This window comes from Geospiza fortis, unplaced genomic scaffold, assembly GCF_000277835.1.
Source record: "Geospiza fortis unplaced genomic scaffold, GeoFor_1.0 scaffold10, whole genome shotgun sequence".
Classification (NCBI taxonomy): domain Eukaryota; kingdom Metazoa; phylum Chordata; class Aves; order Passeriformes; family Thraupidae; genus Geospiza; species Geospiza fortis.
In genome coordinates, this window is record NW_005054326.1 from 119,501 (window position 1) to 142,386 (window position 22,886).

Sequence of the window (22,886 nt, forward strand, 5' to 3'; positions counted from 1 at the left end):
CAATCGCTGATAGAGCTGGAAGAATTTCTGGAGGGCTTTGCCCCAGCACCCACTCACCTTCCTTTCTGTGTGCTTGCTTTAGAGGCTGGTGGAAGCAGCAGAGGATGCAGATCTGAACCATGAGTACAACTCCTCGCTGGAGGTGAGTTTATCCTGGTCTGTGACAAACGTAGCACACATCCTCAGGGCACAGCCCCCCAGGTTCCTGGGCTTAGGAATTGCCTTGTCTGCAGGACACTTAGAGACTGCTGCTTGACAGATCCCAAACCTAGGAACACCAAAAAAATTTGTCCCTGTGGCTCTGGGAGGGGAAGGATTTGGGAAGACATTGGGCTGCATGATATTATTGGCATTACTTTTACTGCACTGGCCAACACTGTCATTATGTGATGTTTTAGAGCAAATTAGCTGGCACTTTGTGGGTTACTTGACTGGAAAATGAGCTAAAAATTGAGTGTGAATGAACAATGAGGAGGATGCTGTTACAGATACCCACAGCAAACCTTAATCCAGATGAACTGAGTTTCTCACCATCTTTCTTAACAGCTCCCATCATCTTTTCTGTACCAGACAGACACCCACTCATCAGGACTTCCCTTAAGGTGAAAGTTTGGTGCTGTCCAATCAATTTGGATAATTGGCTTTCTGTTAATAACTGTTTGTTGTGGCCAAGCTGTGGGATTATTGCTGGTGAGGGGAGCTGGAATGAAAAGGCTGTGGAAGGAAATTCTCTCTCCACAGTTCAAGCACAGACAGCTCAGCAGAAGGACAGGCTACCCCTGCAAGTACATGTCTCAGTGGTGGGAAAAATGAGCACACTTCTTGAAAACAAGCTAGTTACTAATTTCATCTCACTTTTTATTTTTCTTTTTTTTTAAAGAGTCCCATTAGCCATATTAGTTGGGTCAGCTGCATTCACAGTAAGGGGCATGGGTGAGTTGAGGTACATGACTCTGTATTTGCACACTCCATTTGCACCCTCTGAGTCCTGCTAGTGCTTGAACACTAATCCTTATGTAACCCCTGGCTCAGATAAAGTCAGCAAAAGCATCTTAAAAAAGCAAAAGCATCTTAAAAACATAGGTTATTATCCAAGGACAAAGAATGCCCTGGATGTACTGAAGTGACTGTAGATGGTAAATCCCCAGTGACCTTCATGGGTGGAGGGGACACTGCATTGTCTTTGAGCACCTTCTGCTTGATCCTTTGCTCTCAATGAGTGCCTCCCACTTGGAGTGCCAGAATGAGGGGATAATCCCTGCTGGATGTCCAGCAGTGAACTCACTAAGGGACAGTTGCAGAGACAGGCTGGGTGAGGTCAGCACTGGTGTGTCCTGTGCTAAACCTGGGAGCCAGACCCCATAAGACACTTCACCTTTCCAGCTAATCCCCTAAATACATCTGAGGGGCAACACGAGGCTGCCATCCTGCCCCTGTGCTCTTCAGTGGCTCTGAATAAATGCTCCTGGCATTGACAGTGCTTTCAGTCATAGGGGCATATGACAGCAACAAACTGGCCAGAAACCATCATTTGGGCAGCTTGACACTTCCAGTTGGTAATAGCTTGTTTGTGGCTCATTTTGATCCTCTTTGAGGCCCTGATTCTCCATATGTCCCCTCTTTGTTTTAAACAGTGCTGGTAATAGTCTGTGCTATTCTCTCTTTGTCTTTCTCTTTTCCATTGTCCTCATCAACAGTTTGATTACTACAACTCTCTCCTGATTAATGAGAAGGATGAAAATGACAATTACGTGGAGCTTGGGGATGAATTCATTCTGGAGCCAAATGAGCATTTCAATAACCTGCTGGTGAACACAACCTACAGTGATATCCAGCTGCCCACCAATGTCTACAACAAAGGTAATGGCCTCTGCTTTCTCACTGCTGGTCGTGTGGTGTGGAAATTAGCAACAGCAATACTGGAAACAAGGATGGGAATAGGAAAAATAATAACTGACAGAGGGGAAAAATGGCAGGGTTGGAAAGGTGCTGTCCTAAGGGACAGTCCTGTCTATGCTGTCACTGTGACAGGGCTTAGGTACAATCTGCCCTTGGAAAACCTCTTGTGGTGGACAGGCCTCCATCTCAGGCAGGCAGTGTGTTCTCCTACAGCTCCTCTACCCAACCGAAGGTGCTATGAGACAAACTGAGACAAGACTTATTGGCAATTCTCACTCTAGATGGAGGATTTGCCCTATCACAGCCTTTAGTTGTCAAGAATCTCACTGGTGACTGTGCTGACAACTGCTGTTTTTTAGAGACACAGTAGAGACAGTTCTATTTCTCCCATGATTTCCTCCCCCTGGGCAGAGCATCTCCCCATGGGATGATGGAATTTTATCAGCCATGCAGGGACACTCACTGGCCATGAACAGCAGAGATCTCCTGGAGGGAGGATTGGTTGTGGAAGAGATAGAGAAAACTGCCCAATGAACAGAAGATAACTGCCCTCTGCCAGTTAGAAATAGAATACCCCTATTTCCAACCTAAGAGAGTATGAGAAGTTTTACTGATGTATAGTTATGCTATTGTGATATGTTCTCCTCACAGTCCCCTTTCTCCCACCCTTGTATTGTTGTCACTGGATCACCTTGGTAGCCAGGGCATTTGGGAGGAGGGCAGGCTTGTTACTAGGAGGTGTGGCATGGCAACACCTCTCCTCCAATCAAGTTACAGAAAGTTATCTTGTCAGGAAAATGTGTCCACAAACATCAGGGGTTTATGTCCAAAAAGGAAACAGAGGAGTCCTTTTACTTTATTCAAATAATGGGGGAGGCCATGGGGCGTTCACCTGAGGGCTCTCAAATGTTTGGAGGATGCAGCCTCCTTTTTATCCCAATTTCCCAGCTGCATTTTCCTTCTGTCTTTCCCCATTGGCTGAGGTACTTGAGAGGCACAGACTTCCTGAAATGCCTGATACCAAAGGTTTCCCTCTAATGTATAACCCTCCCTTTTCATTTTTAATTCTTATGGAATTCAGGGTCTTTCCCCATTGTTTCTTTCATCTTTCAATATCCATTTTCATTTATCAGCAAACCTACAGTTTATTTGTAAAGGCAAATATCTTTTCCCATTCATCAATCAGTGGAATCTTTTCCATTATTTCTTTTATCTCTCAGTGCTGGTGTTATCTACCAGCAGACCCACAGCTTGTTTGTAAAGACAAATCCATCATTCCTCTCAATCCCCACCAATGGATGGCAAGGAAGAGCTGACTGATGGACTTTGGTAGGGTCCAGGGTTACCTGATGCAGCACCAAAGGTATAAAAGGTGGAGGAGCCATTTTGTGGGGGAGCATGTGGTGGTCCATGCTCCCAGTGCTGTCAATTTTTCCTTATTCAGTCTTTTGTTGTACTTTGTTAAGGTTTAATAAACCTTTCTGTAGGGGGATAGAATATAAGTAAATAAAGGTAATATAGAAAGTAATCTTACACCCTAAAGAGTTGCAGCTGGGTTAATTATTAAAGATTAGGAACAGGCCTGACTTTAACAGGCCACAGTTGTAGCCAATAAGAAGAGTGATATAAAAAAGTGGATTGGGTAGTTGAGAGGGGAACTGGAGTCAGTTGGCTGCTTTGTGAAGAAGGAAGAGTCAGTGCTTAGAGGAGCTGCCCATGGGAAACATCAAGGAGATATGAAACTCTTGCACTAAGGAGACGACGATATGGAGCTCTTGCAATATAATGACAACACCTTTCAAATGTTAAAAGTGAGCGTTGTTTCTCACTCTTCTGAGGAGATGGGGGCATGGTAGGACAGCTCAGTCTTTGTTAAGGAAAGGGCAGGCAAAGAAGAAAAGATTCAATGAGGAAAAGAAGAGAGAGAGTGCAACTGTGTAAATGCTAGGGCTTCTCTGTCTTAGGTAATTACATCCAGCATAAATTTAGACAGGCCTTGCAGAAAGGCTGTCAGTGATGCATCAGCCTACTGCTTCTCAAGAGCCACACATCCCCTGTCAGGCAGCAGTTAAACACTGCCTGCAGGCTGGGCCAGCTGTGCTCAGCACTGTGATGGCCTCCTGGGGCCTCTGGAAGCATTATTCCAACCACATGCAGGGCTCAAGGGCAGGCAAGAGACATGGGGCTAATAGTGTCTGACCAAGCTGAGATCACCTGCAGTGGCAGTGGTGGCCTGGCCTCCAGGATTCACTTGAATGGGCAGAGAACAGGATGCATCAGTGCAAAAGCTTTGGATGAGGTTGCATTCCTTCTGAAGCTGCCTTTTTTCCCATCCCTTTCCTCCATCAGGGATGGTGGATGTCCTCCCTTCTTTTAACACAGTTTTCTCCCCCACAGACCCTGCCATACTCAATGGAGTTTACATGTCAGAAGCCCTGAATCCTATTTTTGTGGACAACTTTGAAAGGGATCCCACACTGACCTGGCAGTACTTTGGCAGCTCCACTGGATTCTTCAGGCTGTACCCAGGTAAGACAGTGGAGATTAGCTTTGCTCTTTCAGTGCCACACAAAAATCTTGTGGGATGGGGCCTGTGCCATGGAAGAATCCAATCTGGGAAGCCTGGGGCCATCCCAGCCCCAAGAAGGGCAGGATAGAGTGAGCAAAATGGGCTGGTAAGGCTGGAAGAATTATTCTGCAGGCATAAACCCCTTTCTCCCATTAGAACCAGCCCCTCAGGCACACTCCTCATGCAACCCCAGAGGAGTCTGCTGGCAGGAGTCCTCCAAAAAGCTCTCAAAACACCATAGCAGGGCTCCCCTGTGGGTTTGAGTGGTGGCCAAGCCTCTCTGAGGACACACGTGGCAGATGCACTGGCCAGCCTGACTGGTCATCACCTCACCAGCTGTGAGTGGCACATTAGGTCAGGGCACAGGAGGGAGGTCCTGTGCTTGCAGAACCCTTGAGATGCTCTGGAGCTGCAGCCTGCCTGGTGGCCACATGGTCAGATGGCTGCCTGCCCTTGTTCTGTGACCTGGCATGTGCTGGGGAAGGTGAAAGCAGAGATGGCTGTCAGCAGAGCCTGTAGTGGGGAATCTGGGATGCATCCCAGTCACTGCTGCTGCTTTTTTATGCTCTCCACCACCCTCTGGGAGAAAAAAAAATCTGTTGTTGAGATCTACATCAAGGTGAGAAAAAACTCAAAGTACAAGCAGTCGCTTCACAGTTGAACAGATTATGCCTAGGTACATTTTTTAATAAACAGTTTACTCAGAACTGCCAAAGACTGAGCAGCTCTGCTTGTATTTCTGCAGAATGGCCACTGCTGTGGCTGGGCAGCCTCCTGTGCTCCCTGGGGTAGCCAGGTCCCAGCAGGGAACAGCAGCAGTGCAGATGCCTGGGGAGCAGCTGCCTGCCTGCTGTGAGTGCTGATTGCTCCTCTTGCTGCTCTCCTCAGGAATAAAGTGGTTACCAGATGAGAATGGAGTCATCTCCTTTGACTGCAGGAACCGTGGCTGGTGAGTTCTGGAGGGACTTGGCCAAAGCACCTTTGATCCTTCCTCTTTCCCCCTTCTCCAAAGTGGGACACCTTGGGGCGCTGCTGATCAGTAATTAATGTCCTTTGGTGCCCCTGCAAGAGATGGGGGGGTGTGGTATTTTCTGAGACCCTTGGTGTTGGAAGGAATGATGAATCTGACTCCATGTTCTTAGAAGGCGAATTTATTATTTTATGATCTATATAATATTAAAGAATGCTATACTTAAACTATATTAAACTATACTATGAAGAATACAGAAAGGATACAGACAGAAGGCTAAAAGATACTAATGAAAACTTGTGAATCTCTTCAGTCCAACACAGCTTGGCCCCTGATTGGCCAATAAGTCAAAACAATTCACATGAAACCAATGAAACAATCACCTGTTGGTAAACAATCTTCAAACCACATCCCAAAGCAGCAAAACACAGGAGAAGCAAACAAGATAATTATTATTTTCCTTTTTCTCTGAGGCTTCTCAGCTTCCCAGGAGAAAATCCTGGACAAAGGGATTTTTTTTTTTTCAGAAAATACGACTGTGACAGGGAGGTACATAAATAAAGGTAATAGCAGGTTGGGAAGCCCTGTCTGCAACAGTTTTCCCTGTGGCATCTACCATGTGCCACATGGAAATTACACTTCTGTGGCTGGGAGGTGGTGGGGGTATTCAAGTTTCAGAACTGTGGTGTGTTTACTCAGTCTGCTCAGCATGGCTAAAGCAGACTTTAACAATTGTCACTCTTGGGTGTGTGTCTGCAGTAGGCTCAGCACTTCCCAGTGCAGGAAGTGAGGTGCTGGGGCCAGCCTGTTCCTGCTGGGCAGCTGTGGCCATGGTGCACGTGGTGCTGTGGCTGGCAGGGTGACAGCAGCATGCCCAGCATTCCTCCTCCCTGGCTCTCACCCTGCTGGCTCCTGCTCTTTGTTGTGCAGGTACATCCAAGCAGCCACCTCTCCCAAGGACATTGTCATCATTGTGGATGTCAGTGGCAGCATGAAGGGCCTGAGGATGACCATTGCCAAGCACACCATCGTCACCATTTTGGATACTCTGGGAGAAAATGACTTTGTCAACATCATTGCAGTATGTCTGCCACCATTCCAGTGCTGAGCTCTCTCCTGGTGCCTCACACCCCCTCCTCCTTCCCCTCAGCAAATCACAGTGACCCACCTACAGCAGCACTTATATTGGATTGGGGAGATTCCCCAAAGCACCCTTGGGAAGGCAGCTCTGTGTGGTCAGCAGGGTGGCTGCCAGCTCATTTCATCTCTCCTCCAGAGAGGGTGTTGGCTGCATCTTTTTGCTTTCTTAGGGATGTGACTGCAACAGATAACAAAGGGCTGCAGAGAGACACCCGAGCTAATAATTCACCTAGCTTTCCCTAGCACTGAATTTGGGTCCTGCAGCAGCAGTGTAATCCTCAGGACAATGTTTCCAGGCTAGAAAACTATCACCGTGTGCCTTTCTGTGCACCAGCATCCTGCAAGGCTGCCCTTACAGTTCTGAGTCCATCAGCATGGAGCTTAGTCAGGGAGCTTCAGTGTTGCTCTCTTCCTTTTTGAGCCCTGGCAGGGTGAGGATGGGCTGGTTACCCACAGAGAACCAGCACCAGTGACCACAGAAAGCAAAACTTCTTTCCATGACTCATAGCAAGGCTGGTGTCATGTTAAAGACTCCTTGCCTTCTAATTTTCAAAGCTAATTCAAACACCATCTCCTTCCCCAGGCTTCTTTCTATGATAGCTTGCCAGGGCACAGCCACTGAAATATAAATTCTGCTTTTTGTTGATAGCTTCTTATGTTAGCTAATTAGAAACTCCAGTGGCAACAATTCTGTCTTTATATGACTGGACAGATGGAAGAGTGAACAGTGTTGGCAAAAAAATGGAGGGGGAGTCATTAAGGAGTTTGAAATATCATCTGTTCTTCAAAAACAATCCCAGAAATACCATGTTTTATATATTTTTTTTTTATTTTATTTTTTTTTTACTGCACTCACACCAAGAACCTGCTGGCTCAGAGACCTTATAGCCTGACCTAAGTTCCTATTGATCAGCTGAGCATCAGTGGCCTCTTAGGAATTGCACTCTCCTGAACCCTGCAGGAAAAGGTTCACAGGGGCCTTACCAAGCTTTACCTCATGTGTCACAGCCTAGAATCATCAACTCCCCTAATTATCCCAGTCCAGTGGATGTGTGCTAACCTGCTTTGTTATTGTTCAGCTGTGCACCAGAGGCTTCAAACTTCAGGTTACAAGGTTCAGCTGGGGGCTCACAGAGTCTCCAGAAGTGAAAACTATGTGCAAAAAGTGCTAGAAGCAAGGCCAGGGATACAAGTTCATAAAGTGGGGATAAAAATCCCCTAACTTTGTAAGTGTAGATATGCTCAGCTAGAACTCAGCAAAACACTGTAATTAATGCATTATTTAAATAAACAGAAGAATCATCAAAATCCTAGTTTGCCATGATAGCTATAAACAATTTTTAAGGGAAATGGGTATAAAATGGCATCATGTTCCATGCTGTTTTCTGTACATGCACCTAGGACATGAGCCCATTTTGTGAATTTTCTCCCATGACAATCCCTTTCTTCTCATTTTCTCTTTGCAGTACAATGATTATGTTCATTTTATTGAGCCCTGTTTTAAGGGTATCCTGGTCCAAGCAGACAGAGATAACAGAGAGGTGAGTACCAGGCCCCTCTCAGTGTGACTCAGGTAGCTTCCTTCATGCAGGGAGAGCACAGGGGTGAGATGAAACTCCAGGGACAAGGAACAGGGTTTGCATTCCAGAAGCCAGCACCAGTTCAGGGCTGTGTGCTGGCTCTGTGGCTCGCCCTGAATTACCCCAAGCTGCTGTGACATGGGGTCAGCTGGTGGGTGAGCAGCAGCCACAGCTTCCCTGGTCCCCACTGCTGCACCACCAGCAGACCTAGCCCAGGCTGCCTTATTAAAAACTGTGTGCAGAGGGCAAAAGGTCTCCATCTTAGACACCCCACATCCTCAGCCCTCAGAAATTAGAATAATCAGTCCTTTCCTAGTGAATATATTCTCAGCCTGGCCTGCTCCTTCATCAGGGTGGATTGCCAGCAAGCCCTCTCTGAGGAGGGGTTTTGCTGCTCTGATCCAGGAGGGTTCAGCAGCCCTGAGGTGGCCAGCCTGTGTCCAGCTGGACCAGTCCTGGCTGACTGGTATTTTTAGCTTCTCTCCCTGTTTTGTTTTCCTTCTTATTTCAGTTTTTTTTTTAGTTTGTATTACTACATCCCTGTATGCCTTCAACAATCAGATTTCTTTCCCAGATTAGCCCTAGGCCACAGAGTATGACTGCACAGGGTGATGCCTTTGCAGGGATTCCCAAACATCCTAAACACTATCTTGCAGAGAGGGTTTCATTTAAGCAGATCAATGCCACTTAACTCATAGACAAGCATTCATATTTTTATTTTCCCCCCATCCTGTTGCTTTTGTGTGCACAGGATGTTTTATTTTTCCTGAAGGAGCAGATAAGGGCAAGTCACATTTCCAGATTTGCCCCTTCCATGATCTTACATGGATCCTCAGTGGTTCACAATCCAGAGACTGAGAAGTGCAGTCCTGCTGGAGCTGCATGGGCACATCTTTTCTGGGCTACTCTTTCCTGCCCTGCTCAAAGAGAACACCCTGCCTACAACTCATTCCTGGCTTTTTTCCTTCTCTTTTTGCCAGCACTTCAAGCAGCTGGTGGAGGAACTGCAGGCAAAAGGAGTGGGGACTGTGAACAAGGCTTTGACAGAGTCCTTCAAAATCCTGAGAGAGGTAAGAGTTGGTGGTGGTGTGGGGCTCGAGTGTCCCTGCCCAGCCCTGCACTCCTTTCCCCCAGTGACAGCACATCCCTCAGGCTGCTGCAGTGGGGAGCAGACAGGAGCTAATCTCATGGATCCCAAATTTGTCACAAGCAGTGTGCAGGGCTCACCCATCTTAGGGGAAGTGTTATTTTGTGCACGATGTCCACAGCCAGCAGTGCCTGCCCAGGAAGGATCAAGAGCCAGCAAAGCTGTGGCTTCATGAGTTTTCTTTATAAGCCCCACAACTGGGCATTGCCCAGGCACCTTTACAGATGGTGGCAATAAAATACAACTGGTAGCTGAGGACCACAATTCTGGTTGTAAGTAATGTTATTAGGGAGCAGTGATGATAATGAAGACATGGAAGATTATTCTTCAGATTTATTTCAATGTCACTTTGCTGAGTATCAGTGCTTGGGGAAGAAATCACAGGTACAGGAGAATTAATCCCTCTGTAAAAGAACCATAAATTATTCATTGCTTCATTGAATAGGAAATTCAGTAGCCTGGAGGAAAACATACAATTTAATTCTGTTTCTTAAGGAATGGTAACAAGGAAAAGAACCAAGAACCAGCTGAATACCCCCATTCCCTCATGGCACTGTCTATAGTGGACTTGTAGATCATAGAAGGGCTTGGGATGGAAGGGGCCTTAAAAGCTGAGACAAAATATGTCCTCCACTGAAACAGCTGAACCAAAAACACCTCCAGGGAGTGTTGCCCATGCACCCCAGTGGACTAATGTGACTCCACTGCAGTAATAGAGAAGAAACTCCTTGGTGGGTAAAGAATTTATTTCTTCTCTCTATTTAGCATTAAAAATGCAGTCAACAATTTCAGTAGTCATCACTTGATTCTTGTTGAGTCTCTATTGCTCAACGAGCTCTAAACAGCTCTGAGATTGCTCTTGGACAGTGCAGCACCCAGTGGTGACAGAACCTTCTGCTGTTATTCACTCACAAGGTGAAGTACTGCTTCCCTCATGCCTTTTGCTCACCTTGAGTCTGGGGGGAAGGCTCAAGCATTGAGCACATGCAGATGAGGAAAGGTGTCATGCTCTTCTGTGCCTAGGAATGGCTGTCCATAAAACAATATCTTTGTTACCAAAGAAATGTTTGAAACAAAATGCCTTAATATCAGCAGCTGGAGCACCCCAGGCTCGCAGGTAGCACAGCTTAAGATGAAAGGGTGTCCCCTGCCAAGTGCTCATGTGGTTTAAGGGCTCTCTGAAATCATCTCAAGTTTCTTAGACCTGTGTCGGTAATAGCAGAAGAAAAAATTTTAGTCAGAGTGCCCCAAAACAAATCTATGCAGTCACAGTCAGCAGAAGGGAGAACTTTGGTGGAACTGACCACCCCCTTCTCATCAGACAAAATTCCCACTCTCAGCTGTTCCTCACAGGCTCTCCTGTTATTGCTCACGGGAACATACGCAGGAGAATGAAAATTGCAGCATCACACTGATGAAACAGGCTTTGCTGATTACAAGAGACAAGCAGTAATAATATCTGTAATGAAAGTGGCTGCAAAATTTCCCTGGTAATTTTCCTCAGTCCAATTGCTTACAGAATTAATAGCCCAGCAGAGACCCACTCAATGAGGAATGAGTAGCAGAGAGGGGTTGAAGAAGAGCACAAATCTCTGTCTTTATTCTCCTCCATTGTCCTCTGGGGAAGACAGGGCATATTTTAATCCATGACACAATTTGCAGATCAGTTTCAGGAGAACAGCTAGCCAGAGACCCCCCCTGTCCGTCTCTGCCATGCTCAATAAACCACTTGAACTCTCCATTTCAATTTAGCCACAAACCAAGTGGTTTCAATAAAACATGCATCCAAAGGAAGCCATGGTCTTAAGCACACATTTATGAAGTGCTTCAAAATTCTGGGGTGTTAAGTGCTATCTTTTGAGGTCTTTTCTTATTTATTACATTTTAATCTGTCTCGCTGCTCTCTTCCTTGTTTCAACAAGCTTGGCCTGCCTTGTTCTCTCCCCTTTTTCCTGCAGGATTTATACCCCTTTGTTCTGCTCCCAGGCTGCCTCCCCAGAAACACTATCCTCCCAACAGTGTGTGAATGCTGCTGCAGCTGAGAGCTATCAGGTGCTAAGCAGAGCAGAATAATTGCCTTCCCTGTTTTACACACCGTAGTCCTCTTTAACAGGACATAAGACAACAGCTACAGTTTTTTTTCAGGCACTGTCACATTGTTAATTCCTATTCAGCTGATGTGTCTCTGCAGCATCCCTCCCCAGGCAGTATCCACCCTCCTCTTCCGTGTTCAAGCCACTGCCTCTGCTTTCCAATGTGCATGTGTCCTCCTTTCTCAGGATACACTCAGAGCAAGTATTTTAAAAGCTGTTGCTTTTCCCACCCTGTAGAGGACAAGAAAAGCCAAGTTCTGCTTTCCAAGGCCACCTTGGAAGGATGTTTCGTCTTACCACCAGGCTGATTTAATCATGCTTTGACTCACTGCTGATCTCAGAAATCACATAAACGTTGAAGTTGAGTGGGTCATTCCAGAATGGCTATAGGTGGAAAAAAGTGATGAAACTGGTAAGAGACTGGATTTCAGTGAGACGTAAAATTCTGAGTAACTTGAGCAAACTGGTGCCATTAAAAGAATGAACCTGTGTGCTGATTTAACTAAACAAAGGTTTGTGGCCTCTCACATCTCACTTGTGTGTATTCATTTACACATTCACAAGATGCATGTGTTACTAATTTTTCTAGCAGCATGCTAGATGTTTCAGGAGGGTTTATCCATCCATTTTCTGTGTTTTCTGCTGATTGCCTCTTCATCCTTTGGGATCTTGTATAGTTCCAGTCAAGTCTCAGCCCATGAGGCAAGTAGTTCAGCTATACCTTCTGCAATTCTTTCCCTTCATGCTGAGCACAGATTATTCAAATGTTTAAAATTAGTTTTTTTCTTTAACCCTGCCACTTTGTGACCCTGCCTTTAATTCATTCATTCTTTTCTTAGTTTCCTATCACTTCAGCAGGTACCCAGCCATTACAATACTTTCCTTTTTACAATAAAGGATGGAAGCCCTAAAGCATCTCTGCCTGACGATGTCCCTTTTTTTTTTATCATCTGGCATCGTATTATTTTTGCTCCCTTTCTTGATTCTTCTATGAACACTTACAAATTGTTTCTTGATTCTAGTCACATTGTTATGGACCCAGATTCTACAGCATATTTATCAGGATATGCAAAGCTCAGACTTTCCTGTTTACCATTCCTACTATCTTGCTTAATGTCCTTTCTTGTTTCTCCTTCACTGGCTTTGTTTTCTTGTCTACTGCTGATTTTCTCCCCATGAGACTCTTTCCACCAAGTTTGAATTTTCAGTAGCTCTGGAGGCCATTCCAGAGGCAGGTTTGCATAAATAATGGGGCAGGAGGAGATGGAGAGGGGCTGCTCAGTCCCCTGGTCAGACATGCACGTAATCAGCACGCCTGCCTGCACATCTCTGGGCCATGCTGATGGTTCCAGTCTCTTCACTGGGAGCTCTGTGCCAGCCTGTAACTGCAGAGTAAAAGGCAATGAGCAAACAAGGGAGTGCAGGAAACTGTGACCCTGAATTAATTAGATCATGCCTCTTAGTCCTGGCAACGTGACTGAAGTTACACAGCTCTGTGCCTCCTTCACTGACCCAGCTCTAGCCTGCATTTCTTCAGACATCTCTTCTGTGGGCATGTTATTCCTCATCTCCCCTTCTTTCATGCTCCTGAGACTTCAGTCAGAGCAGGGAATTATGCTCAGAGCTTGCTGCAAATGCTGTCAGATCATTTGCTACAGCTGCAGCCAGTCACAAAGGACCTAAAAACCAGGGATTACCTCTTGTTCGTTTGTTTTCTAAATCTGTCTTTTTAATCTCCATTTCTATGACACTGATGATCTCATTTTCCCTGTTGAAAATACCATCTACTCCTGTAATTAGAAGATTGCTGGTTCTGATACAACATCCAATTTCTCAGTATCTCAGAATTATGAGTTCTGAAGTAAGCTTCATGAAGAGATCTTAAGTAGTTTGATGAAATGGTGTGTGACCTTAATTAAGTGTTAATTTAATAATAATCCAAACAGACATATTGTAGATTGCAAGAGTTTGGAATAAGCTGCTTTCGTAACCACAAGGTTCCTGTATCTGTGATCTGAGCCTCTTTCTGACAGCATCTCCTGCACCCTGTGCCTCCCTCATGGACACTCACACTGTCTGTTCTCCCTGCTAATCTGCACTCAGTTGATCTCTGTCCTAGAAATAGCTCACTTGAGGCTCTGGTTTTTTCCTACCTGCTGGTCTTTAGCAAAATCCCATGAGGCTCTCACCTGCTTTTCTCCTTTGCTAAAAGCATCCTTTGCTTGTTCCTGTTGTACACCCTCAGCCTTTACTGCCTGTCCCCCCTCTGAATGTGCTGCTGTGGGGACATGAGAGAGGAGGAGCACGTCCAAACACCTCATCCTGACTTGGTATTTCCCAGAGATGTTTCACCTGAGAGCAGCTAGTTAGAAATGACCCTATTACAGCACCCTTCTGATCATTCCTGATCATCTGTCCTGGTTCTGCTCAGTGATACAAGCAGGGGCACAGCCAGAGAGGGTGTTTGTAGCTGTGGTCATTCAGAAGCTGTTGAATCCATTCTTCCTGCAGTGTAGTTACAGGTGCTGGGTGAAGTTGGGAGGAGGCAGGACTGATAACATAGATGGTGGCAGAAGGGGATGTTACGGTGATATTAGCACTGAGCCTGGTAATTTCATGATAAGGAGTGGTGAAATTTCTGGGGAAATCTGGGCTTGGAATTGGCTTCAAGGTATTCATGGCCTTGATGTTAATCTGCAGTGGAATCACAGGACCAGCCATGTTAGTAAAGGCATTTGTCTGGCATAACATAGCATGACCAAACCCTAAAGGAGTTGGGAATTGGACTCTAAAACATCTAAAAACTCCCAGTTCATGGCCTGTGCTCTTGTTCTCCCATCCAGGGATTTCATTTTATGCAATTAATTGTGCCACTTGGATACCTTTTTTTTCCATAACTGGATATAACTATCCAGTTTAAAATTGCTGCTGTTTGATGTAACCTTAATCACCCTGCAGCTGGTCTCCTGTATACTCCTCATCTCATGCTATTGCTTCTCATTAATCTTTGTTAGCAGGAGAGCTGTTGTCTCTCCTTCTTCCATAATTTTTTCACTCTGCATGAGTTTCTGCACCCTTCTCTGTTGGTCAGACTTTTCCTTCTCAGAGCATAGCAGCAGTGAGAAGAAAGACAAGGAGAAGCACAGAGCTGGCAGCTGCAGCCAAGTGGCTGCTCAGTTTTGTCCCTGGGATGTCCTCAGCTGCCTCTGCTGCTGGCTTTAGCACTGTGTTGGTGCTGCAGGAGGCCCTCAGTTCTCTGGAGCAGGTACCTGAGGGCATGGGAAGCACATGGAGGAGGAGGCAGGCAGCATTCCAAGGCTGGCTCTCCCTGGCTAGACAGGCAGGATCTAGCTTGCTTGTAGGAGCACATCTGTCCCGACACCTCTGCAGGTGCCCTTGGGAGCATGGCAGTGCTTGTACCAGAGTCCTGGTGCGCTTCTGCTCTGCCTTGAATCTCTCTTATGCATAAATAACAGGTCATCTGTCATGTCAGTGTATGGCCTCTCTAGTTGGCACGTCCATAACCTTTCCCAGCTCCAATGGCAGTAGCCTTCTTTTTTGATGTGCTCCTGCCTTTCTTTGCTGTTCTTTGGCAGATTGATGGATTCACCCTGAAATAATGAGTCTGATTTCCCACTCCTCTCACATTTTCTGCCATAAAAAGTGACAGTTACTGCTGTCAAATCAGCATTGCCGTGTTTATGGTCAATCCATAGTTGTTTTGCATAAACTAATGCGACTGTGCAAGATGTGAAGCAGCAGGGAATCACACCCGTCCTCCACAGCGCTTATTTTCTCCTCGTTATTTTACTTCTGCAAAGCCTCCTGTGTCTGCATGTGCCAGGCAAGGCTGTATAAATAAAAAATCTATATGCAGCATGCAAACACAATCCTCTTTCTGAGCAGCGTGAGGTTTGCAAGTGGAAGTCAGGAGGTGGCCCACTGTGAACAAATAGAGTGCAGTCCCTCAAAAACAGCCTGTGATGGATAAGCAGTGCTCTCCCTCTCTGTTTGTAGTTCAGAGATGCTGGCCAAGGAGGTTTGTGTAACCAAGCCATCATGCTGATCACCGATGGAGCTGTGGAGGATTATGAAGCTGTCTTTGAAAAATACAACTGGCCCGATCGGAAGGTTTGGCTGGGAAGTGATAAATGGAAAGGGAGGGGAAAGGGGCTATTCTGCTGTGCTGGGAGGAGGAGAGCATGAGCCAGAGTATCAGGCAAAGCTGAGCATTCACATATTCCAGTACCTGAGTACCCATGGGCACCTGACTGTAAATGCAAACCAAGCAGCCAGGCAGGAGCCTACTGTGGTGATTTCTGAGGTGAGAGGATTATAAATGCAGGTCTCTAGGTCAGGGAAGCTTTTCTTTTTCATACACTTTGTTTTGTAAGTGTGTGGGCAATCTAAATGTTGTCCTGGTAAGATTAGAAAGACTGAGTTGAGTATTTCAAAATTAAAAACCAACTTATGCTAAGAGTTTTAATTCCATGTAGGACTGTTTATAACAGCCCTGTTCAGGAAAGGTTTGGCTATTCCGAGTTCTTATGGGCAGGGGAATGATCCAAACAGCCTCTCTAGGTGCCTTCCAGCCCTGTTTACTCTGATGTCTGTGATTACAGGCTTGCAGTAGCAGAGCTGGCAGTGAAAATGTAATAGACCACTGCTCATCCTAAACCCTCCTGATTTATTTGTTTACCTCATCCCAGCTAGCAGCAATGCACAAAGGGAGAGAAGCAGCCTACTGAGAGACCAGAGCAGGGGGCTGTTAAAACAGTTTATTTCAAGATTGGCTCTTTTGTTGGTGGTCAAATGCAAGAAAAATGGTAAAGCTCTCTCTAAATGATTCGTGTGGCCAGCTGTTCCCCAGGGTAAAGGATTCCTGGGAGCTATAAACCTCTCTGCATGTGGTTGCTGAGTGCTTGGCAGAGCTACTATCATAAAATCAAACAGAATTTGCACTTTTGCTTTGTTATTCAGATGATCCTGGGCACTACTTGGCTTTCTGGGCTTATTGTAATTGGAAATTAAGTTCCAGGCCACAAAACAGGAAACAAATGGTGCGAGACTCCTGTCTCTGTGTGAAGGGAAAGCTATTGCTCTCACCACATTCACACCAGTGGACAAGGGGATGCCAAACTTCAACCTTTTGGATTTGGTAGCACATTACAGCCTCATTCTCCTGTCTTTGCATGCTCCTAGGTCCGGGTGTTCACGTACCTCATAGGACGGGAGGTCACTTTTGCCCCGAACGTGAAATGGATCGCCTGCAACAACAAAGGTGCTGTGTGGGAACAGTGCCCAACCTCCCTGCACCCCTCCAAGGCTTACCTACCCCTTGCTGGGGCCCACAAGCCCTTGCTTGGAAGACAACCTAAGGAAAAAGCAGACCCTGCTGGCCCACATGAAGTGTGCCTGTATCCAACTAACACAAGTGCTCCGTGCTGAGCCACCGCATTTTCCTGTCACCCTGCCAAGGGACACTATGACCAAGATTCATCCTGGCTGTAGTCCACCTAAGTCCCTTGTGCTTATTGTGTCTCAGTTGCTGGCTTTTGACAATCTGTCTAAAGCTCTCTTAGAGAGCCTGACATCTTTTGGCTGAGACATAAAACAAACATTGCTGCTTTAAAGGTTTTACAGCAATTTTCACAAGGTCTGCAGGTTAACCCCTGTATCCTGGCCAAATTCTTTGTGTGTAAGTGACTTTCACTGAGGTACCAAAATAGCTTGTTAATCCCACTCCAAACCCACTATTCTCTCTAACTGGCATGAAATTAAATGAATGAGAAAATCTGTCCACAGTAGGTGAGTCACCTCTGTGCATTTGGGACCGTTAAAAAGTCAAGTTAGCACTGTCAGAGTCTGCAAGAGTAAAAGAAGAAAGGGAAAAAAAGCCATCCATGTTTGGGCATGACCTGGCCTCTGGAGGCAGCAATGCTGGTTACATCAGTGTCCTGTATAAACAGGGAAAGGAAGGCAAAACTGAAGCTGGGTGTCAGGTACAAACTTTTCCAGCCTGAGCAGTGGTTCCAGCAGAGCATGAAATGCATGGGAACATTTGCTGCTGAAAACAGTTGACAGGAGAGTTGCTGGCCTGCAGAATGTCTGTGAGCTGGGGATGCTCAAGGCTCAAGCATTCATCTAATTAGCACTGTGAATTACATATAATATTTTTATGTTTTGTTAAATGAAGCAGACCCCTGGGTTTTAGATATTTTCTATATTCAGCCAGGAGATCAGTGACAGAGACTTCATGGTCCTGTTGGTTCCAGACACTGTAAAATGTCAGAATGCATTCTTCTGAAAAACCAGGTAACAAAAATGTGCTCTTTGCACTTGCATTCTCACTTACCAGATTTGAGCTGTGCAGAGGCATCCTATGCTTGCCTATGTTTGGCCTTCCAGACTAAAGGCAGTCTGATCAGTGGAAGGTTTTTCCCAAGACCCAAAGCAACATTTTGCATTTGCTTTGCACAAATCTGATTGTATCAGGACTCTCATCTTGCACATTGCTTCAGCATTTTTGGAAGAACAGAACCACTGCTTTGAAACTCTAGGTTTCCACAGATGCTTTTGGATACGAGGCATGTCAAGGCCCATTTTACAAAGAGCAGATTACCCAGTCTTCAAATTCAGTTTTCTAGCTTTGCACTCATTTAGAAACAGGGGAGATGTGTCAGCAGAGTGACTCACAGCTCTGTTTCTCCATGAAGGCTACTACACTCAGATCTCCACGCTGGCAGATGTCCAGGAGAATGTCATGGAGTACCTGCACGTGCTCAGCCGGCCCATGGTCATCAACCACGACCACGACATCATCTGGACTGAAGCCTACATGGACAGCGCGGTAAGGATCTCCAGCACGAGCCAAACCCCAAATCAAGCCCTGAAACTTAGGTTAAAAAAGCCAGGAGTTGGTTGGTTGATAGAAATTACTGGTCTCTGGCTCTAAACTGGTCTCTGGCTCTACTTTTCTGCTTGCTCCTGGAGCTGAGGTGTGCATGCAGACTCAGACATGAATCTGCAGTGACTCAGGGGCCCAGGACTAATCACACAGGCACAGCATCACCCAAGATGTGCTTCTGTGCAAGCTGGGTGCTTTCTAAAGGATTATTCACACAATGGATTATTCTTGGCTCAGGGTAGGGTCACACAGACTGATTTCCTCCAGCCCAGTAGCTAACTGCAAATTGTTTGCTACTCAGAGATTTCAGCTGAGGCAGCAGGCTCACTGTTTTCTTAAACTAGCAAGACCTAACTCACCACAGTGGTCCTGAGCCTAGCCCTGTGGGCAAAGGACATACTGCAAAAGACCAGACAGTCAGCACTCCCAATGCCCCCTCCTTTCTCTCAGGCCTGCCCTGTGGGGAGACATATGGCTCTGTGAGGGTGACCTCTTCTGCTGCATGACCTGTGCCAGACAAGGGCTGGGACATGGTACTTGAGTGTATTGATCAGAGCCTCCAGAAATGCTACTAATTGCCCAGGAAGTTTATTTTATCAGCACACTTACCACCTCTGACACTGGTGGATAGAGTCATGCTTCACAAGGCACCCACAGACATTTGTTTGCTGCATGTTTTTTTCCTGCATCTTCTTTCTCGCCTCTTGTCCTGCCATTCTCTTCCTCTGTCCCAACCTCTCCTGTCTTTGATTCATTCCTCCATTCATGTATTCATCTGTGTGTTCATCCATGTCTTTCACCAGCTGCCACAGTCTGAGGAGGTAACTGCACCCTGTGTTTTGTGCATGTGCTGTTTCCCTTGTGCCAGTCAGTGTGTCAGTGCCAGCCTTCACAGCCACAGCTGGCCTGTACATCTGCAGGGGGTGGGGGCTGCAGCACTGAGGGTCCTCTTGCACTGGCAAGAAGAGGAGAGGAAATGCTGGATGTACTGGAGAGCTGTGCTGTTGGTTCAGAGTAGGTAGGGCTGTCTGTGTTGTGCAGTGGCTTAATTCACCTGATCTCTTTTTCCACATGTCCAATAAGTGCAAGAGAAATTTACTTGCTGTGTGTTAGTGTGAGTGTTGCTGTAAATGGGAAGGTTGCACACAAAATCATCCAGAGAAGTAACTCAAGATACCAAGTCCAAATCTCCATCAAGTGACTAGATTGCTGACTTGCTCCTTTATGGCTCCCAGCATGCTCTGTAGTAGGGACTGGAGGTCATTTCTTGCCTTGCTACTCACATCAAACCAGAGATGGAAGGAGTGATATTACTGGCAGCAAAGGATTAAAATCTTTTGATAGCTAGGCATGTTTGGGAGACTCCTTTGCATATGACTTGCCTGTTTTACCTCCTCTCACATGCTTTTAGAGCATCTGTCCTCTGTTGAATTAGGAACATCTCTTATCCCATTGCATATACAAGTCCTGTATCCCTCATAGAGATAGCTCACTATGGTGTATCTGTTTGGATCATTATTTTGTCTCTTTTTCCTAAGCTTAGATGGTTGAGTAACAAGTGTATATAAGTAGGCTTTGTGTGTATTTGTGCCATTTAAATATTTGTCTGTGGTGTTTTTCATTTGTGGTATTTGTATGTTTGCAGTATAGATGATGTCTTGTTTGTGATTTTGCTCATATTTGTGTTGTTTTTCTCTGTTGTGTGCTGTTTGTGTTGGTGTTTTTTGCATTCATTGTATAAGTGCTCATGTCTACACTTACAAAGAGTGGTGGATATAAATTGTGCCACCACTTCTCCAGGTTCCTGTCTCTTCATTAAAACAACTCTTTCATTGGCTTTCATCCCATCCTCATCACCCCACAAGAGCAAGCATCCATCCCACAGCCTTCTTGGACATTGAGTATTTAAAATTGTTGCCACCTGTTTCCCGAGCAGTGTGGGAGGCAGGGAGGTGGCTAATTGCACATCTGGGGTCCTTGGGAGTTGCAGCTCCTTGCACTGGTGCTCCCTGGAGTGCTGCACTTGCTGACACAAGTTCTCCTGTTGTTCTTGGCAGCTCTTTGCATCCCAGGCTCAGAGCCTGCTGCTCATGACGACAGTGGCCATGCCAGTGTTCAGCAAGAAGAACGAGACGGTGAGTGAGGCAGAGGCAGCAGAACTTTGTGGGACTCTAAAGCCAAAGGGCCTCTGAAAAAACATTCAGCCATTAGGGAAGGCAGCAGAGCTCTGGCAGGGTGGATGGGTGGTCATTTATCTGTCAGAGTGATAGTCTGTGATTTCTTTAAAATAGCCCTTAAATATGACGCTTCTTCTTTTATCCCTTCCATTTTCAAACCAAGACTAGTTTACAGATCCTGAAATTTCAGGCTGGAAGAGATCATTACCTTGTCTAGTCTGTATTTTATTGCAGACCTTTACATCTCACATAGATGAGCCAAATATCCTGGTTTTGGCAAAAGCATCGTTGAAGAAAGGCATCCAGGCCCAAGCTCTCTCCATCATGGTTTCTAACTCTTTGTGAAAAACTGGTGTCTAAATTCTGCTTTTATTTGTCTGACCTCACCTTCCTGTCATAATGGCTTCCTCAGATTAAAAAGCCTGTACCCTTTAGTAAGTTCTCATGGGAAGCATCTTCTACACTGCCATAAAATCAAACCTGTCTATCTTGATAAGATTTAAAAGGTTGAATTATTTCGATGATTTGATAAGGGCATTTCCTCTGGGGTTAGAAACCCTTTAGACACTCTTTTCTGTAGCATTTCTAATTTCTCAGCATCCTTTTAAAATGGAGAATGGTACCTTATCAGTGCTGTACAAGGGATAAATTCTTCCTCCAGGTCCTACAAGTGCCTGTGTGCCTTCTCCACCTGGGGCTGACTGTAGCCTGCGTTAGCACAGCACTGCAGTGGGAGCCTGTGTGTATTTTTTCCACAGTGCTCTCCAGATGCTTATTTAAAAACCAGATCCCCATGTCATGGAGAGGGGATTTCCTTTTTTCTGGGTTAACAGTTTTTTATTTGGCATTTGATTTATTTGGCCCAATTTATCAACCTATTCATGTCGGTTTGCGTTATTTTCTTGACCTTATTGGTATTTACACATACTGAATGCAGGGGTTTGCCCTTAAAACTCGTTTTCAGTGATTTTATGTTACTTCTGAATCACAGTAGTAAATACTGACTAGTGTTGTGTAGAAATGCTCTTCTCCATAAACACTTCTATGAAGTTTTTGAAGTATATTAATTGGTTTTGAATAACCACTTTCACACAGGCCTAGAGGGGATGGATGGGATAGAAACTACTAGGAAGACAATAATGTGTTTTCAGGTATAAAACTACCCAGGTTTTGCTTCTGAAAATGCATTCTCCTTTGTGTTAAAGCGATCCCATGGCATTCTTCTCGGTGTGGTGGGCTCTGATGTACCACTGAGGGAGTTGCTAAAACTTGCTCCACGCTACAAGGTAAGACTGAGATAATGCAGTTGGTTCCTTTGCACAGCAGAGTCACTACTCACACTTCCATGGGCATGACTGAAAAATCACTTCTCTTGCTCTGTAGGAAAAACTGTGAGCCTGAGGGAAGAGTTGTTGGATGTAGTGGTGTGTGGTTTCCATGTAGCACATATGAAATCATTTACTACAAGCTTGTAGGCTGCTTCAGCAACACGAGGACTGGGTGATCCAGTAGGTTGGCAAAAGGTCATGGAACCTTTGCATCCTGATGGTCACCAACCTAAATTCCTCAGAGATGACAGCCTATATTAGAAGAATTGAAGTTTTATATCCAGTTCCCAGTGGACAAGAGCTGCCATGCCAGCTGGCAAAAAATGTACTCGTTTCACTGTCAATATTCTTAGCAGAAAAGCTGAGGGCTGAATGGATTATGGAGAGCCAACTCTCCTGTCATGCCTAGAGGTTCCTTTCTCCAGATCAGCATGATGGTTTCTTGGCAGGACAGTGTACAGAAAGTTGGCTCTCACTCATTTTGTGCTGTACCTGGATAGAGTATTTGCTCTCCAGAATTGTTAGTCAAAAAACTTTCCATTAGCCCTATGCTCAGTGTATCATAAAAAAAACTGTTCATCCATAGGAAATTCCCCCAGAGATGCACTGTTTGGTTTGGTTTCTGCTGTAAATTCCAGGCAGTGACCCTTTGTTCAGTCAGGCTGCACAGCAGGAGACAACGAGCACATCCAAGAACCACCCTGAAATCTGGCAATCTGAGCCAACATTTCAAGTTTTTGTTTTCTCTTCAATAACTATCAGACAACTACTACCAGTGAGGCAGTTGTCCAAAATCTGATTGCTGAAGCCTCACAGGACTGAAAGTGCTGTCAGAAGCTGTGAATTTCTGTGGTGCTTCCAGACATGGATGCAGGGCAGACCATTAACAGGCAGCTGTAGGAAGTGATCCTGCAGACAACCCTGCAACTGTGAGTGTCAGGGTGCCTGCACTCAGGCATGCAAAGCTGCCTGCTTTAGGTCCATTTTTTATATGATTTCTGTATAAGAATAATGCCTTTTTATGTCCCTTTCCCCATATCACTCAAAGGACAGATATACAATAATTTTTTTTCTTC

At 45.6% G+C, this 22,886-nt stretch overlaps 1 protein-coding gene across 1 annotated transcript in view; it reads left to right on the forward strand.

Moving 5' to 3' along the window:
- CACNA2D4 (calcium voltage-gated channel auxiliary subunit alpha2delta 4) overlaps positions 1-22,886 on the forward strand; it is a 116,313-nt gene that overhangs the window by 7,749 nt on the left and 85,678 nt on the right. The window contains exons 4-15 of the mRNA XM_031057045.1: positions 83-142; positions 1,698-1,860; positions 4,297-4,428; positions 5,357-5,417; positions 6,369-6,519; positions 8,045-8,119; positions 9,139-9,228; positions 15,416-15,529; positions 16,601-16,679; positions 18,115-18,248; positions 20,363-20,440; positions 21,688-21,768. Coding sequence (XP_030912905.1) covers positions 83-142; positions 1,698-1,860; positions 4,297-4,428; positions 5,357-5,417; positions 6,369-6,519; positions 8,045-8,119; positions 9,139-9,228; positions 15,416-15,529; positions 16,601-16,679; positions 18,115-18,248; positions 20,363-20,440; positions 21,688-21,768 — 1,218 coding nt within the window. The remainder of the gene's footprint in view (positions 1-82; positions 143-1,697; positions 1,861-4,296; positions 4,429-5,356; positions 5,418-6,368; positions 6,520-8,044; positions 8,120-9,138; positions 9,229-15,415; positions 15,530-16,600; positions 16,680-18,114; positions 18,249-20,362; positions 20,441-21,687; positions 21,769-22,886) is intronic.